The 18,113-nt window shown below is 47.8% G+C and overlaps 1 protein-coding gene across 3 annotated transcripts in view; it reads left to right on the top strand.

Moving 5' to 3' along the window:
• Positions 1-18,113, top strand: part of SMAD9 (SMAD family member 9) — a 50,203-nt gene that overhangs the window by 18,288 nt on the left and 13,802 nt on the right. For 2 of the 3 annotated variants that reach the window (XM_019525275.1, XM_019525277.1), the window contains exons 3-4: positions 6,055-6,189; positions 8,228-8,449. In XM_019525275.1, the coding sequence (XP_019380820.1) occupies positions 6,055-6,189; positions 8,228-8,449 (357 nt within the window). The remainder of the gene's footprint in view (positions 1-6,054; positions 6,190-8,227; positions 8,450-18,113) is intronic. The other variant, XM_019525276.1, reaches the window with a different exon arrangement.

Raw genomic sequence — 18,113 nt, 5'->3', positions numbered from 1 at the left:
GAGAGCCATGGGGTTCTTCAGCCTGGAAAAGTGCAGGCTCAGGGGTGATCTGATGGCCACCTATAAGTTTATCAGGGGTGACCGCCAGTATCTGGGGGAACGTTTGTTTACCAGAGCGCCCCAAGGGATGATGAGGTTGAACGGTCATAAACTACTACAAGACTGTTTCAGGCTGGACACAAGGAAGAAATTCTTTACTGTCCAAGCCCCCAAGGTCTGGAACAGCCTGCCATCGGAGGTGGTTCAAGCACCTACATTGAACACCTTCAAGAGCAAATTGGATGCTTATCTTGCTGGGATCCTATGACCCCAGCTGACTTCCTGCCCTTGGGCGGGGGGCTGGACTTGATGATCTTCTGAGGTCCCTTCCAGCCCTAATGTCTATAAAATCTATGAAATCTATGAAACAGACCTAGACAGCTGATCATGCCCCATGCTAGATGGTGGCAAAACCCCCACAGTCCTTGCACCTGGGAGGTCTCTCACTACCTCCGGGGGCACCAGCACCCCCTCTTCCAGCCCATCTCCCACCTCTGGCTGTGGCCAGTGTCCAGGGCTTAAAGCTGTGAGGGGTAAGCTCTTCCTCGCTCCTTCATGTGACCAGCAGAAGCCCTGGAGCTACGACCCACCAATCTCCTCTCACAAGGCAGGTTGTCTATTCTCCCAACCGCCCTGGGCCGGGGAGGCACATGGCGTTGGGGCTTGGGGCGAATCTCACTCAAAGGGGCTAGGGAGCGGAGCAGTCCCCTAGAGCCAGCGGAGCCCGTGTGGTGCCTGGCTCTGTCCTAGTCCCCATCTCTGCCTTGCCTCAGGGAGGAGCCGCTGCCTGTCCCGCACTACTCTCTCTCCCTGCAGGGATGCCAGCATGGCGAGGAGTGACGAGTGGCCCCCATGCAGCCAAGCGGTAACTTACTGCTAGTAAGTGTCCTGCACTGGTCCTGGTGCCTCCACTGTGCTCCATGCCCAGAGTTTACAGGAAGCCACAGCCCAGCCCACTTAGCTGACAGATGGTGGGGCAGGCAAGAGCACTGGTGCCCTCCCTGAAAATGCCACCCAGGGAGTGGGGGCACCAGGAGAAGCAATCCATGATCATACCGACCCTGGTTGCTGATTGGCCACTGGGGCAGGCAAGTGTCCCTGCTGACTCAGGAGGCACCAATCGCTTATGCCTGTGCCCACATCCTCTGGTCTATATGCTCTGGTGGCTGGGGCTTGGGAGCGAGGGGCAGGAGCAGAGCACTGGCATATCAGGGCTGCTCAGCACCACAAAGCAGTGCAAGGAGACAGCTGCAGCTGGACCCGTGTCCTGGTAACAAAAGGGGCAGGAGGAGCTCTGATTTTCCATGATAAAAATAACAAAATCAAGCACCAAAATATGTAAGTATTTAGATTGTATTTTATTATAATGACTGAGGCACTGGTAGGCTTCCAAATTGCTTTAAAATTTTAAATAAATCAATAAAACATTGTGTTCAACTGATACCTATATATATAGTGGGGTTTCATTTTGATTGTGGAAAAACATGGATTTGGGGTTTTTAATCAGAGAATTTGGGATTTTTTCCCCAGAGAATTTCTGATTTTTAAACAGAAAACCAGGATTCCTTGTCATTAATCATGTTAGCTCATGTTCAGCACCTTAGCAGATATATCCTGACATTCTGGGGCATACAGATCTCTCTTAATTCTCTTTCCAGTCTGCTTACACACCTTTGTAGTCCCCCTGACTTCAGTAGAGCTGACCTGATTTACACCAGTGTAACAGGAGAGTCAGGCCACCTGTAAGTTGCTTTGTGGGGACAGCCTGATTTAACTTAATTCACTGAAGTGGAGCTGTGCAAAACCACTTGGAATTCAGGTTAAGCTGAATCCATTTTCAGTATATCAGTTTACATCATTTTTGTTTGGCAAGATATGTGCATCATGAAGGGGTAGCTGATTTTATGTATTTTTAGAAAGGCTGTCATAGCTTTAGGTATCTTCTGTCTGTGTTGTAACTACCTCTGTCCCTAGTACGGCAGATAATGTTCTTTTCATTACCCTGATCTTCCTTGTCTGTTTCCCTTCTTTTCTATCACATCTGTCTGTTTCATCTCCACAAATCAGGCTGTACGTTTCTTAGAAGGGCCATCTCTTCTCGGTATCTGTATAATGCCTACAACATTGGAGCCCCAATTCTGGGCACTACTGAAACAAATAATAGTCATTAATCTGGAGAGTACAATACTTGTTCTTTTGCAGCTTCCATGGTCATTTCATGAATTGGTCTGTATCCACAGTCACTGAATCCAGCCAGGTACAGAGCCAGCCAACATGCACAGACCATTAAAGCACACTTAAGCCTTCAAGATAGAGTTTGAGTGATACACAGGCGCAGCTAGATCTCTCCAAACAGGGGAAAATGTCAGCCTTGCTTTCTGTACTAGTATCTGGACTTCCTAAGTAGGGTCCCACTGTTGTGTGCAAACTTGTAACTTTATCTGTTTGCATTCCAGTTGCATTTTACCCGTCTGAGAAGGGTTACACACATGTCTGCTTTCAGGATTGAAGCCTATGTTGGGTTTTTCTAATGTGGAAACATGTCTGAGAGATGGTGTCTTTTTTAGTTTTCCAAAGCCTTCTGTTCCTTCCTGGGATGTGTTAGAATGGAGCCCTCATCCTAGTCTACTATTCTGTAAATGACACAAATTGGGAATCAGAAGGCCCGCTGGTAGATGATGTGCTGTGTATTTTCTTTTGGTGTCTATTGTTCTTTGACAAGAATATTGACTAAATCAGAAGGGGGTTAGGTAAGCCCTGCAGCACAGAGGTTGAGGGAGATAAATACCTCAGCTATTCTAGGTGTTTGCTAGGCTGTCTCTCTTTCTGCATGTCAGGCTATTGTTGGTGGTCAGTTGCCACTGGTCTGGACTAGGTTGTTGCTAATGAGGTGACAGCTAAAAGGAAGGAGTTTATCTTGATCATAGTGAAAGTAGTCAGAGGATGTATCTACATGAAACACCCATTGTGAAATTGTTAAGAGCAGGTAAAATAAGAGTAGGCAAAAAAGTAGACATTACTGAACAGTAGCATCCTGGCACGGTTGCCTGTTAATAACTTGTTACTACTATGCAGTAGTGTCACATCATGGTTCATGTCCAGCAGTGCTACTGCACAGTAGTAATGACCTACTGTGCAATAGTGTTCAGTAAGCATCTCATCTAGATGCACCCAGATTTGCAAAAAGTAGCTTCCGTTTTAAAATGTTCTTTCATAGTTTCATAGTTTCTAGGGTCGGAAGGGACCTGAGCAGATCATCTAGTCCGACCCCCTGCCATGGCAGGAAGAGCACTGGGGTCAAATGACCCCAGTAAAGTGGTCATCCAGCCTCCTCTTAAAAACCCCCAGGGTGGGAGCCTGCACCACCTCACTTGGAAGCTGGTTCCAGACTCTAGCCGCCCTGACCGTGAAGTAGCGCCTCCTGATGTCCAACTTAAACCTTCCCTCCGCCAGCTTGTGACCATTGTTCCTGGTCACTCCTTGCGGCGCTCGGGGGAACAGGGACTCCCCCAGCGCCTGCTGATCCCCCCTAACCAGTTTATAACAGGCCACAAGATCCCCCCTCAGCCTTCTCTTTTGAAGGCTGAACAGGTTCAACCTTTCCTCATAGGACCTACCCTGCTGTCCCTTGATCATACGAGTGGCCCTCCTCTGGACCCTCTCGATGCTGTCCACATCCTTCTTAAAGTGCGGCGCCCAGAACTGGACGCAGTACTCCAGCTGCGGCCTGACCAGTGCCGCATACTGGGGGAGGATCACCTCCTTGGACCTGCTCGAGATGCATCTGTGGATGCACGACAAGCTGCAGTTGGCCTTCCTAACCGCCTCCCCACATTGCCGACTCATGTTCATCCTGGAGTCAATAATGACTCCCAGATCCTTTTCCACCTCCGTGCTGACAAGAGGGGAGTTCCCTAGCCTGTATGTATGGTGCCGATTGTTCCTCCCCAGGTGCATCACCTTACACTTGTTAAACCCCATCCTGTTCTCCTCCACCCATCCTTGTAACCTATCTAGGTCTAACTGTAGCCTGTTGCTCTCCTCAATTGTGCCCACTTCCCCCCACATCTTAGTGTCATCAGCAAACTTGAACAGGGTGCTTTGCACCCCCTCGTCGAAATCACTGAAGTACCTTGTACTTTCTCCTTTTTTGAAACAAGTTATTGAGAGAGTAGAATTTGCGGTAATCCCATGTGTGTTCAATTGCTCTTATTTTAAAAAAACAAAATAGTCCTGGACACAGACAGTTGTGCTTAACATGGTGGAAAATCTTCTGGAAGAAGGAAAGGAGACTGATACCTGCTGATAGCATCACACATATCAGCTTTCTGTCACCAGCTCAGTGGTGCTCCTTGCAGGTGTGGGTGCTACGGCAACCCTTCAGGGATTGAACTTCCTCATGAAGGGGGTTCTCAAAAGTTTATCATTGCCCAGTTTCTTTGCAAGCTTAGTGCTACTTTGATGTGTTTGATCCAATGAAAGACATTATGTTAGGATATGGATTGGGAAGTCGTGCTGTTGGAACCTGCCGCTTGTGCCTCCCATCCTGCCAGTCTCTTGGAACTGCATATTGGTTGTTTCACAGAAAGATGTGTTTGGGTGGAAGACAGTTAGGCTAAAGTTCAATCCTGATAAGTAATGCTTTTGTCACCACCTGTATTGAATTGTCTGTGAATACCTTTTGCACCTCTACCGGGGACACATCTAAGTGAGTGCACAAGTGTGGTTTGTGATGCCTCAAAGCTGTTTGAGCCTCTGCAAACTGCATGTGGTGCACACATGCCCATTCACCATGCTGCTGATTTGCAGCACAGTGCCAGAATTTGAGACTGGGAGATCCTGGTGTAAAAAACAATCTCCAAAAGAAGTGGTGCAGCACATGAGGCAGTAGACAGCACCACCAGAAACAGAGCCTGGCTATCCAGAGCTATGCTCTGGCTGCCAGTCAGGCTCCATGCAGCCGAATCAGTGCAGCTGCTGCCCCAGGAGATCCCCAAGTAAAGCTACCAGCACAAGTTTTGACACTAGCCTCACCTTCCCCATCCAGGATAATTTGACATGTGCCAGAGTGCACATACAGGGCATAACCAAGCAGCGGCACAATGACGTGCTACTGCTGTTTGTGCCATAGCAAATGCATGCCCCTACAGATGCACTGTCATCTGGATGCACCACTGGTATACAAGAGAGAGGCAACCCAGGAACTTAGGGACCTTCTGCATTGTTTTCTCAGCCTAGAAGCTTATATTTTATCACAGTACATCACAGTGGCCTCCACTAGCCCTTTTCTGTCTCATGTAAAGCTCATTGTGGTTATACATATTTTTGCTACCTCCAGGCTAGACTGTTGTAATTTATTCCTCATTATTTTTTGCTTGAATCTGATACAGAGGCTGCAGGGGTTTCAGAATACAGAACCTTATTTGCTCCTTGATGCCTGGGTAAGGCACTTCAGTAACACCTGTTTTCCACTTCCTGCCTGTTAATCACATCAAGGGCTTGTTGACGAGATGCTAATTTAGACCTGAAATATTCTGGGGACTCTTCCCTTCCCCTTTCAAGGCACTTGAAGTTAACCAGGTTGTCTTTCTCTCTGTCCTCCCACATGAACAGGGTTTTGGTTCATATTTATGGAACTCCTTGCTTGAAGATGGATACTGGTCTCCTTCCATGGAGCTTGAGTTTGAGACTAGATTGAGACCAGAGTTCTGGGTTGCAACAACTGAAATTAAACATAGGATTTGTATCACTTTGGGCAGCATCCAAATTGCATATGGAAAGTCAGACCTTTTGAACCAAAATCCAAAGCTAAAACTGTATGAGCATATTGAACTCCAGAGAGCTGAATCTGAAGCAGTCCTGAACTGGAACTTGAAGAAGATGAATTCACACTCACATTCTGGTTTTGGACCCTTTTCCTGTTGAACAGTACCGAAGTATATTGAATATTTACCAGGCAGAGTTGGTTATAATTTTCCAGCTTGTTGATCTCTATATCTTTATCTTTTATTTTAGTTGACACACCACCTCCCCCTTACCATGCAAGAGAAATGGCAAACCAAAATGGACGATCAATGGATCCAGCAACCAACAGTCAGCTAATGCTGTCGTTGCCCAATGGAGGTAAATCTGCCGATGAAGAAACTGAAAGTAAATAACTATTTATATTACTCTCCAAAGAAAAATTAGTAGACAAGGAGTTATTACACTGGCTTTTGAGTAGTAAGGTTCACAGATTCTTAACATTGAGCCTTCAGCCACCTGTAAGATTAAGGACACAGCCCAGACTTGTCATTCAGAAACAGTGTGGGAGTGATATAGAAACTCAGTTATTGCATTTCTGACACAGAGGGTTCTGATTTCACTTGCTTCTTTGTGTTCACAGAAGTTAAAAGAAATATTCATGAAAGCAAACATGATTATCTGGGTTGTAGGGACAAAGTTATCAAAAAAGGGGCTGGGCGATTATGTACTGCACCAAGAGCTATATCAAAATCAGGACTGATTTCCTTATTACCTTCACTTCTGGAGTGAGGTGTTTATTCATCTTTAAACACTGTATTAAAAGCTTTATTATTTCCGTCTTTATTTCTGTCTTGTATTACTTGCTGCTGAGCCAGTTAAAGTAATCACAGCAGCATATCACCATCAAGTACAAGAAGATCTATTAAAGGCTCAGCCTAATCCTAAAGGCCTATCAGGCTGGTGTGTTTAAAACACACCACTTCCTGTAGGCAATGGCACCTATAGGGTGATGTGGCTTGTGTCATGTCTGGTTGCCGTTGACTCTTCAACCCAAATAACCAGCTACCTATTTTATAGCTAGGACATGTGGGGGCAGCTTTTGGCAAGTGAGCCTTAAATACATACCTCTGGAGCTGTAACCTTAAATGCTCTGCCATTATGCCCCTAGAAAGAGCTATACAGAAGGCTTTTTGTGGGAGACATGGTAAAATTCAGGATGCCGGAATTGTCTCATTCCCTTTCTGGAGCCACAGGATGGAGCAGCCTCATATCCAGTGTGTGGATATTCCTGCAGTAGTATCTCTGAACCTCAAAGCTGGAAGACCCCCAGGCTCATCCATCATTCACTTGTCTCCATAGAACATTAATCCATGGCATTTATGGCATGCAGAATCTCTGCACAGGATTTCTCTGGTCTGCTCCAAATGCAGGATAATCACAGTTGGTTTTATTATTTATAGCACTATGATCCTACTCAGATGCCCATTCAGGTCCAGGGTGTCCCTTGCACACACCTGTTAAAAGATGACCCCTTTAAGTGCTTGCATCCTAAATTAAGGCAAGAAGATATAAATGTGTGTAGCAGACAGAGAGAGAGGATGATGGTAACAGGATATGTGGACATTCATAATAGCCATGTGACAACAACCACATTCCTAGACACCCTTTTTTCCAAAACAAATATCCCAGAGGCATTTACAACGCCACACTGGTGGCAACCTGCCTAGTCCCTCTCACTTAGAAATACATTGTAGCTAGGTTCCACTGTTTTATGGGTCTCATATGCCCTTGGTGGGTGGTCAGGATATGGTTCTTCATTAATGAGACAAATAAGGCTCAGAGGTTAAGTTAAAAAGGGCAGCTGTCCTTATTCTGAGCCTGAGGAATTAGGGCTTCCAATAGAAATGGTCTTTCTTGTGGCATTTTAATATTTCTGTCTGTAGTCTCAGTTGGAAGCAGAATGTCCTGTGATGTGTGAAAAGAAAATAATAAAGAGGGGGAATGCTTCTTTTTAAACCTCATGTTTTAGGATTAGAGTGAATCATGTTCTGGAGGAAGGGTCAGCTTAGGTTTCATTTCCTGTAATCTACTTTGCTCCTGGTGTTCAGTGGTGCCACATGCACATAGTTGCACAGGCCCTGCAGCACAAACACAACTTGTAAAGTTTCCAGTGGAGTGCTTAGACCCTAATTCAGTAAAGAATTGAATTTTGTGTTTAACTTAGTGCATAAGAGAATCAGTAGGACTACTTACACACTTAAAGGTAAGCCCAGACTGCGGTTCTCTGCTAACTCAGAGCCAGGAAATTATGAAGAAATAGAACCTACTGCTGAGACATCCAGTCTGACAAAGTTGACACTGATTGAGATGGGGCTCATTACAAGAGCGAGTTGGGGTATAAAAGCAAATGTGACTCTGACCTCACTGATTTTACTTCCTACAGACTTTCGGCCTGTATGCTATGAGGAACCCCAGCACTGGTGCTCAGTTGCCTACTATGAACTCAACAACCGAGTAGGGGAGACTTTCCAGGCTTCCTCTCGGAGCATTCTTATTGATGGATTCACAGACCCTTCAAATAACAGAAACAGATTCTGTCTGGGACTGCTCTCTAATGTAAACCGGAACTCTACAATAGAAAACACCAGGAGACACATAGGAAAGGGTAAGAGGAATCTTCCAACAGTGCTGGGAAAAAGTGTCAATGACAGCACAAGTTAAAATACCTAGCTTATCTGTCAGGCCTTATAACACATGTTTCTTAAAACCAAAGCTACCTGCTTCAGAAAAGACAGTATATTTTGCTGACTGGATAACAGGTAGCAGAGAGTAGTGTCCTTGTTGGCCAATATAGAGTGAAATCTTGTTTATAATTATGCTTTCTAAGTTAACTGCATGTATTTTCACTTGTGTTTATTTATATTTACTGCAACAAAGAATATAGCTATTGAAACATCACTAGCAAGTTAACTACTGGAGTCCTGCTCTTGGTTTTCCAGGCACCTGTCACGCAATGGGTGCATTTACATGCGTGCCAGACTGCACAGTTGTTACTGCGCATTTAGTACTTGCTTAAACAAGTACTAAATGATTGTGTAGTAACCAACATTACTGTGCAGTCCAGACACTGTTCAGGTCCTTACTGCTTGTTGCTACTGCGCAGTAGCATCGACATCATGGTTTGTGCCTGCCAGTGCTACAGCAACATAGCATCTAGTGTAGATGCCCTCAGTCAGTAGCTGAGCCATTACAGTTACGAGCTCTCCTAAAGTTTTCTCTATAGTTTTTTTTTCTCCCCTGGCAGGTTAAGAAAACCTGTTCAAACTAATAGGCTATTTCTGTTAGCTTTTATTTGTTAAAGCTAGACGTGTTAGATTCTTCAAGTGATTGTCTATATGTACTCTGCTTTTGGTGCATATGTGCTATGTGCACGCAGGATCTAAATGTTTTTGGCCAGTAACATTTGTTGGGGAACACCAAAACCCTGGATACCCGCAAGGCCATTCTATCTGGCTCATGGGACCCCTAAAAAAATGTAGAAAATTAGTATTTCTCTGCCCTTGGTTCCTGTCAAGTGACAGGAAGCAAAGGCAGTGGGACCCAGGGGAAGCCCGGTGGGGTCCAACAACAGCGGGGCCCTCCTGGCCTCACCCCCCAGCCAGAAGCCCCAGCCAGGGTTTCTGGCCTGGGAACACGTGGCTGTCCTGGCGCGGGAAGCTCAGGTAAGTGACAGAGGGGGACCCCAGGCAGGGAAGAAGTGCGGGGGGAGAGAGGGAAATGACCCCTCCCCTCCCCACGCCCGGTGCTGCATGCTGCAGCTGCTTGCAGCCTGTGTGGGGCTGCCTGTGCCTGCTCCGGACAGCCCCATGTGGGCTGCGAGCACCTGCAGCGTGCGGCACTGGGCGTGGGGCAGGGGAGGGGTTGCTTCCGCCCTATGCTCAGCTTTTCCCTGGGTTCCTTCCCTGTGCGGAGAATAGCAGCCCCTCGCCCGCCCCATGGACAGTGTGCCACACTGCAGCCACCTGCACCCTGCGTGGGGCTGCCTGTGCCTGCTCCAGACAGCCCCACATGAGCTGTGACTGCCTGCACTGGGGAGCACTGGCCATGGGGCAGGCGAGGGGCCACACTTCCCTGTGCTCAGCACCAGCTTCTTCCCTTCCGGCGAGCAGGGGGTTGGGGCTGTGCACTGCCCCCCGCCTGTACTGTGAGGCTGGGGGGCACTAGGTGTGAGTAGGCAGGGAGCCAGTGGGAGCACAGGGTCCACACTAGTGTCCCAGGGCCAGTGCCGGTGGGGCCCAGAGCAGGGTGGCAGGAGTGCAGGGTCCCAGCTGGCAGGGGCTCTGTGGAGCCAGACCAGCTCCTCCCTCTCCCTGCTGGTATAGCCCAGCCCAGCTCCACAGACCCCTGCCGGCCTGCATCCCACTCTGGGCCCCACCAGTGCTGACCCTGGGACATTGGTTCCAAGACACTGGGACATTGGTCCCAAGATGATGACTGGGGCGGGGCACCTGTCAAGGGACGGGTCTACCCATGCAGCCCTCGGCAGCCTGCCAAAACTGGGTTAGTGGCCCTCTGCTGAAAATAATTGCCCACCCCTGCCTTACATGCATGCAAACACACATACCCCTCCCCAAGGAAATAGGGGACATGGTAGGTCCAACCATATTTTAGTTCCTTCTTTCTGCCTGTGGTATCAAAACAGAAGGTCTATAGAGTCCACTTGTCTGTGCACTATTTAGCTTTCCCTACTCTTATTTTGTCATAATTAGTGTAATTATAGTTGTTATGCCCATTGGCTTTAATTTTATTCTTACTGTTAGAGATTCCCCAGTTCTAGGCCTGAACAGGCATTGTCAGTTAGTGCTCATGAGAGTTGAAGTGAACTTGAAGCTCTTGAGGTCATGCTCAATTGAAAAAATTAAAATTTACAATGGCCAAATCCAGTAAAGTAGCTAAATCCCTTTTTCCATAGTCACCAGAAAGACGTAGGAAGCAGAATGATTCCCATGGCAAGTTCAGACCTAGGGAGTGGGGCAGAGGCAGGGGCAAGGCTGAGGTGAGTGGGGCCCCCAGGCAGGTCGTGGGATGCTTGGAGCCTAGGTGGCTTGTCTAGGGGTGCAGTGGGGGGGGTGTTCCTGCCACTGTGTACACCCTGGGGAGGGAGGGAGCATGTGCCTCTCAGATCTGTGTGTAAGAGGCAGGCTGCCTCTGTGGGCTGGGGCTCTGCGTCCTGCTGCCACTGCCTCGGGAGCCATGAGATACCATGTGCCTTCTGCTGTTGGGCAGGCAGGGGACATGGCACAGCATGGCAGTGGCAGGCACATGGTGTCACGTGGTTCCTGAGGCAGCAGCAGTGGGGCACTGTGGGGGCCTCAATCTGCCCTGCCCCCCCCACACCCCTTCCTCTTCATAGACTTGCCTGCTGTGGTGGGCTGTGCTCCACACCCCACCAGGCTGCAATCCTAGCTGCATGCAGGCTGCAGCTGTGTGTCTGTGTCTACATGCATCCCCTGCTGCAACTGCCCAGAGCCTGTGCCTGGGATGCCCTGAAGTCCTCTGTGCTGCCACTGCTGCCCTGTGTTTGGAGGGGCTAAGCCCCATTAGCCCCAGCCTTCCACTGCCTATGGAGTCATCTATTGTTGACTGCAGCCAAAGCTGGGGATTTTGCCAGTGCTCCTGTTGGGAATTAAAGCAAGAGGTCCCTGGCTAGAGGGTCTTGCTCCTCTGCCAGGGTTAGACCAATCACCATATTTGAGATCAGGAAGGAATCACCATGGAGCAGAATGGAAAGGAAACTGAGCCAACTAGGGAGAAGGTAGCTAAATTGGGAAAGAGCTAGCCAGGAGAAAGAGCTAGTCAGTCTCAGGAAAGAAGGGACTGGATAAGGAGTGAAAAAGGAATGAAAGAGAAAAAATTGAGAAAACAAAGGAAATAATTTTTATTTATTCAGTGTTAAGTTAAAGTAGCACCACATCAGTTCAGAAAAATACTAAGAGGAGAGAAAAATGGAAAAAAGAAATGAGAAAACTGGGAGAACCTGATTTGCAAGTTGGTTCATGTAGAAGCCATTATGAGACTTACCATTCCTGAAGACAGGGATAATGGAATTTTCCAAAAAAGTAACAAGTATGGATGTAAAAGAAGATGGGGTTGAACATGAATTCACGCTGTTCTAAAGAGAAAGAAGAGTCGGTCTGAAGACTTGAAGAAGTCTGATGCCTGATGAGAACTGTGGGCTAGACAGGGCAGATCCTAGGTTGTACTTCTCTTTGGGGAGCTGGCATAGCTAGAAGAATTTTGCATTGGAGTTCTGCTCTTATTCTCCACTCATGTGAAGTGCTATAAAATTTGTGCAACTCAGTTGACATTCATGGAATGTCACTGGCATAAATGAAAGAACGGGGGCTCTTCCGCTTCTACTAAGCCTTTCTCCTGTCTGAAGCGGTCATTTCCCAGATATAACAGAAACCAGCGGTGGCACCAGAAATAGAGATGTTTGGGGATTAGGATCTAGAATTACAGTGGCTTTCTTGTTAAAGCCTCATCTTTCTGTCAAGCAGTTTTTGTGCTCTTAAAGTTCTGGAGCCTTCAGTTTCTTGTCTCCCCCTGCCATTAAGATGCCTTTTCCTGGGGGAAATAAAGCAGCCTACCATTCCCTCCAGGAAAAATGCTCCAGATTTTTCAGGTTCTGATTTAATTAGCTGCAGTAATAAGTCTCTATCAGCAGCTTTCATTAGGCAATGATAAGCTACACTAAATCTCATCTCCTTTTTAATGAGGGCTCAAAAGATCTCAACTCCCAGCAGCCCCACTTATTTCCCAGGCCCAAAGCAATAATTTAATTGGCTCTAGATAGTCAGTTTCCAGGCTGAACTGATTAAATAATGGGAAGGCCTGAGCCAAATATCGAATTTGATATGCTTTGTATAAATAATAGTAAATCAGAAGGCCCGGTGCAAGGATGTTCTACCTGGATCTGCTGCTTTCCAGTATTGTCTACCCAGAATCACGAATGCACCAATCCCAAAGCAGTTTCCTCCTGAATATGGATGACTGGTGCCTCCTGAGTTAGGGGAGCACGTACCCCCCCAGTGGCCAGTCAGTGACTGGGGGGGTCCCCCCACAGCCGATCTAGCTGATGGGGTGAGGAGGGGCAGAGGTGCCAGCGGCACTTTTCCTGGCACCCCCACTCCCCAGCCAATGCTTGTAGGGGGGTCACCAGTGCTCCCACCTGCCCCTCTGCCCATCACCTAAGCAGGAAGCACTGGCTGTCAGGGGGTGCACCAGTGCTTTCAGGTGCACGTGCACCCCTGTGCACCCCCTATGTGTCACCACCGCTCCTGAACATTGGAAATGAGCCAGTCACCAGGTTGTGGTGGAAAAAGAAATGATGAAAACCTAAAAATGTTCTCTGAAAAGGTAGTATAGATCCATAAACAGCAATGACTAGGCTTTAGGGCGTGTTTGCATCCTGTCAGTCTAGGCTAGGAAGTGCCGCCATGAAAACATGTCATTCCCACATGCTCCCACTCTGTACCTTAGAGCAGCACTGGCATATGCCAAAAAGCAGCTGCTTGACAAATTTTGGCAGGTGGCGCATACTGAATCAGAGTGAATGGGCAGGGCAGGCCCAGAGTGAGTGGCTGACACAGGGGAAACAGGCCCTAGCAAACAAAGTTGTCATTTAAAGAAGCTGCTCCTATAAATTGTTGCCAAGAGAGGGAAAAGGCAGATCTTCTCCAGAGCAAGAAGAAAATACAGTAAGCATGAATGTTTCTCATCTGTTTAGATACAAAGACTTGTGTTAATTTGTTTACAAGCCTTATACTAGGCTCAGAAGAAGGAAGGCTATTTTCTGGATACTGATCCTGTGGAGACCCTTAATTTACCTGCATTTCCCTCCTCATTCAACTCAAAAGGAAAATACCCATGAGGAACAAAATGGGTTTAGTACAGGGCAGGTCCAGAGTATTTATAGATCTCTAAGTCTGTTGGTCAGCCAGATAGAAGCTGTAAACCATTTTCACTTCTGTTAACAGAAACACCCCAGTGAGTAAACAAGGTTAGGTCACTAGGATAATGCAGTAGAATTGCCAGGCAGCATACCAGCATTGAGCTGCTTTTGTGGAAATGCCACATCAAAGCTTGTAACAGTCCAGAGCTTAGGACATCATCTACTAGAAATCAGTCCAATTACAGGAGTCAGACTTCAGGGATGGAAATGGGGTTTCTGATCTGTTCATTTTGCAATGCCAGAAAGAGCTATAGGTGCAAGGGTGCTAGATTTCAAGGGTCTGAAGAAATTAATGAAAACCCATTAAAAACACAGAACTCCTGTTTGGCCTTCTAGGAATGGATTCTGTTAACAGGCAGTCATTGAGGGTGATAATCTCTGGCAAATGGATATCTGAGAAATTGAAATGCTCATGGGCATTTCATTTCTACTGTGTTCATGGCTTCTAAAAACCTGCATAAAGATTAAACCCCCCCCCCAAAAAAATAATTTTAATTTTCAGAAGGAACTCATAACTTAATGTGCATCTGTTTTGAGTGCCCAGTTTCAAACACCTTGAAAGGGGTAGGTACTCAGGGGTGATTTTTCAAAGACAGATACTTAACACTTTTAGAAAAGTACTTGTGCCTAATGAAAACTGTGGGCTAGACAATGCAGATTCCATCGGTGAAATACCAACGGTGTCTTGCACTGCTCAATGCATCTTAAAAAATAAAATAAAGCCCATCTCTTCCTTGGTAATGTTAGAGTGATGTTGTAGAGATAATGGTGCAGGAATTATACAAGATGCAAGGAGTTCTTTATGTAATACTTTTTATTAGACCAACTGCATAGTTGGGATAGCATTAAACAAGCTTTCAAAGGCAAGACATTAACCTGAAGGGAATATCTTTCATTCAAAAGCTTGTCTAACTCTATCCAAACTATGCAGTTGGTCCATTAAAAAACACCATACTAAGAAATCCTTGCATTCCTTTCTTGGCATTTGGAAAATGGGTAAATTAAGATACGAAGGAGAACTTGCAATGCAGGGGATGTTATATATATACATATATATACACACACACACACACATACATATATAAATAAATTAATTAAATCTCTTATTCCAGATGCCAAATCTGTTGGCCTGTTCCAGGGGTGGGTTATTATTTCGGGTGGAGGGACACTTAACTAGTTTTGGTGAGCTGTCAAGAGCTGCGTGGGTAGTCCCACCACTTGATAGTTGCCCTGGCCCCTTGTCGCCATCTTGGGATTGGAAGTCATACCCCTAGCCCCTGACTTTTACCACCAGAAGGCCCTCCTCTTGCCCCCTAGAAATACTCCTTTTGGGAGGAGGGTTGCCATCTTAAAGCCAGAAAAAAGTCAAGTCCAACGCGTACTATAACATATTTTAATTTTATTACAAAAAATATTTTTATCATGATTTGTGTTTGCATAGCATATATAGAGTAGGGCTGTGTGAAGCTTCAGGTGCTGATTTGATTCGGAGGAGATTCAGACCAAATCGGATTCCAAATCTGAATCAAATCAGGAGACCAATAGAAAGGTCTGAATTGATTCAAAGCTCTCCGAATCGATGCATAAAAGATTCGGAGAGCTTCGGAGAGATTCAGAGATTCGGACTGTCCCTGCTCGCTGCCGCAGGAAGCTAGACCTGGACTCCATGCCAGTAAGTGAGGGGAGGGCAGGCTGGAGAAGGGGGAGGGGACCATGAAGGTACCCCCACCAGGCGTCATCCCCTGCCTGCTCCCCCAGCCCCCCAGAGTACCCCCTGACCCTTGCCCACTCTCCCAGCCCCATCAATGGTTGACCCACCTGGCCCCAGAATCCCAGTTTTTAAAAAAAATATTTTTTTAAAGCTCCACACTCACCAGCTTCTACCAGGCATGGGGAGGTGATCCCCACTAACCCTCACTGCCCTTCATTACATCGGGGGCTCTGCCACGAGTCCCCATCCCATGCCTGATCTTCCAGCCCCATCAATGGCTGCCCCAAGTGGCCACAGCATCCTGGCTCTTTAAAAAAAAAAAAAAAAAAAAGCTCCGCACCCACCAGATGCAGCAGCAGCTGTTGAGGCTTCTGGGGGCTCGTGGAAGAGCACCCTCCACGCAGCATGAAGTAGTGGGGGGCAGTGGGGATCACCCCCCTGCCTGCCAGCATCCAGTGAGTGCGGGGCTTTAAAAAAAAAAAGTGGCAGGACACTGGGGCTGGTTGGGGCAGCCATCGACTGGGCTGGGAGAGTGGGCGGGGGATGGGGGCTTGTGACAGAGCCCCCCACACAGCGTGGGGCAGTGGGGTGCAGTGGAGATTGCCTCCTCCCAACCTGATAGCATCTGGTGAGTGCAGGGCTTTTTTTTTAAAGAGCCAGGACTCTGGGGCCTGGCGGGGCAGCCATTGATGGGGCTGGGAGATCAGATGGGGGATGGGCGCTCATGGCAGAGCCCCTGATGCAGCATATGGCAGTGTGGGGGCAGCAAGGATTGACCCCTGCCTGGCATGAGCTGGTGAGTGCAGGGCCTTTCTTTTTTCTTTTTAAAGAGATGGGACGCTGGGGATGGGTGAGGCAGCCATTGATGGAGTTGGGAAAGTGGGCAGTGGATGGGACCTCTTTGATTTGGAGATTTGGCCAATTTTGCGGTGGCCAGATCTCTAAATCAGATTCGGCCAAATCAATTTGGGACAGTGATTCAAATCACCAAATTGAATCACAGTCCCCTGCATCGGCCAAATTTGTATCTGAAGCAAATACTAGCCACTTTGCACAGGCCTAATATAGAGGAGATTGCATAATAACTAAAAAATAAATTCTTAGTTTTGTATATTGTGGGGGGAGGGTTTGTGCGTGTGATGTGTGCACGGTGTGTGGGGGGTGCATGGTATGTAAGCGTGGTATGTGTGGTATGCGTGGTATGTGTGTGTGGTGTATGGGTGTGTGTGGTATGGGTGTGTGGAGGAATCAACCTTTCTCCCTGCCTGTCACCCACTGATCACAAACTCTGGATGCACTTGGTCTCCATGATAACAGTGCTGGAGACATTCCAGGGTCAGGGACCTGCTCCTCTTTGTCTCAAGTTTCCAGCCACTGCAGGTCAGGTGACTAGCTTCCTTGCCTGCTCAATCTTAGGTCATCTGAAAATACCAGTCAGCAGCCAGTGGGGCTGCTCCTGGTGGGACCTTAGTGATGAGGTCACGATAGGGGATAAAAGGGATCCTCAGGAAGAAGGAGAGAGAGCCATCTTAGAGAGACATTTTTGGCAGAGCCATGCTGGAGAGAGCCACGCTGTAAAGCAGAGAGAGAGCTTTTGTGCTGGAGCCCTAAAGCTCCTGGGGAAGCAGAACGCTCAAGCCCTCTCCCTCTCTCTCTTGAAACTGAACACACAAGAAACTGCCTGTCTCCAGAGAAAAGCAGCCAGCCTCTGGATAATACTTGTGAGTAAGCTACTTAAGATCTATCTAGATATATAGTTTGCAGTACAGCAGATGTGTAATCAATGGATACTGAGGCACACTGTTTGCTCTAAGGTTATTTTGTGATACGTCCCTATCCTGTACCCTACTCCAAACCTACTCCATGTAACCAATAATGTTCTCCATTGTTCTAAGCATAGTGAACTGGCTGAGAGAGGGAGAGGGCCATGCCTTTGTGTCCCCTTGGTCCGGCTGACTAAGGGAGACCACTATTTGAGCTTCAGGCTAAAGGAAGCACCCCAAGTCCTAGCAGTGGGTCGAAAACCCTCTAGGACTACAAGGCCTGTGTTTCCCAGGAGGCACAGGGCCAAGAACAGTCTGAACCCTGAGTGGTGGCAGCCATGACCCCAGGCTCATGGGTATGCTCTGGGAAAGAGGTTGGCTAGACATGAGGCACCCCAGGGAGGCACTCGGAGCCTGGTAGGTGGTGAGGTAGGTGGGTGGTTCAGCACAGGATCGCCCCCTGCTGGCCTGCCACAGGGTGTGTGGTGTGTGTATGGTGGGTGTGTGGTAGGGTTTGTGAGGGGATGTGGTTGTATGGGGAGCATAGGGTATGTTGGGGGTTACGTATATGTGGGGGGGTTGTAGGTCAGGGTGTGAGTGTAGGTATGAGGGAGGTTGGGGGATGTGGGGACCCCACACACTCAGGATGCAGCCGGCTGGTGGGGCACAGCTCTGGCCAGTGCTGCACATTGCAGCAAGGAGCGCAGCCTCTGTGCGGCTGCCTGTATCGCCGGTGCTCCCTGCTACCCACATGCAGTACCTGCATTCACACAGCAGAGAGGGAAGTCCCACATGCTGAAGCCAGGTGTCTTCCCTGCCAGGGCTGTGCAGCACTAGAAAG

The sequence above is a fragment of the Gavialis gangeticus genome, unplaced genomic scaffold (assembly GCF_001723915.1).
Source record: "Gavialis gangeticus isolate Ggan-Ray unplaced genomic scaffold, GavGan_comp1, whole genome shotgun sequence".
Lineage (NCBI taxonomy): Eukaryota > Metazoa > Chordata > Crocodylia > Gavialidae > Gavialis > Gavialis gangeticus.
Note: the sequence above shows the minus strand (reverse complement) of the source record. Positions and strands in the feature narration are given on the sequence as shown.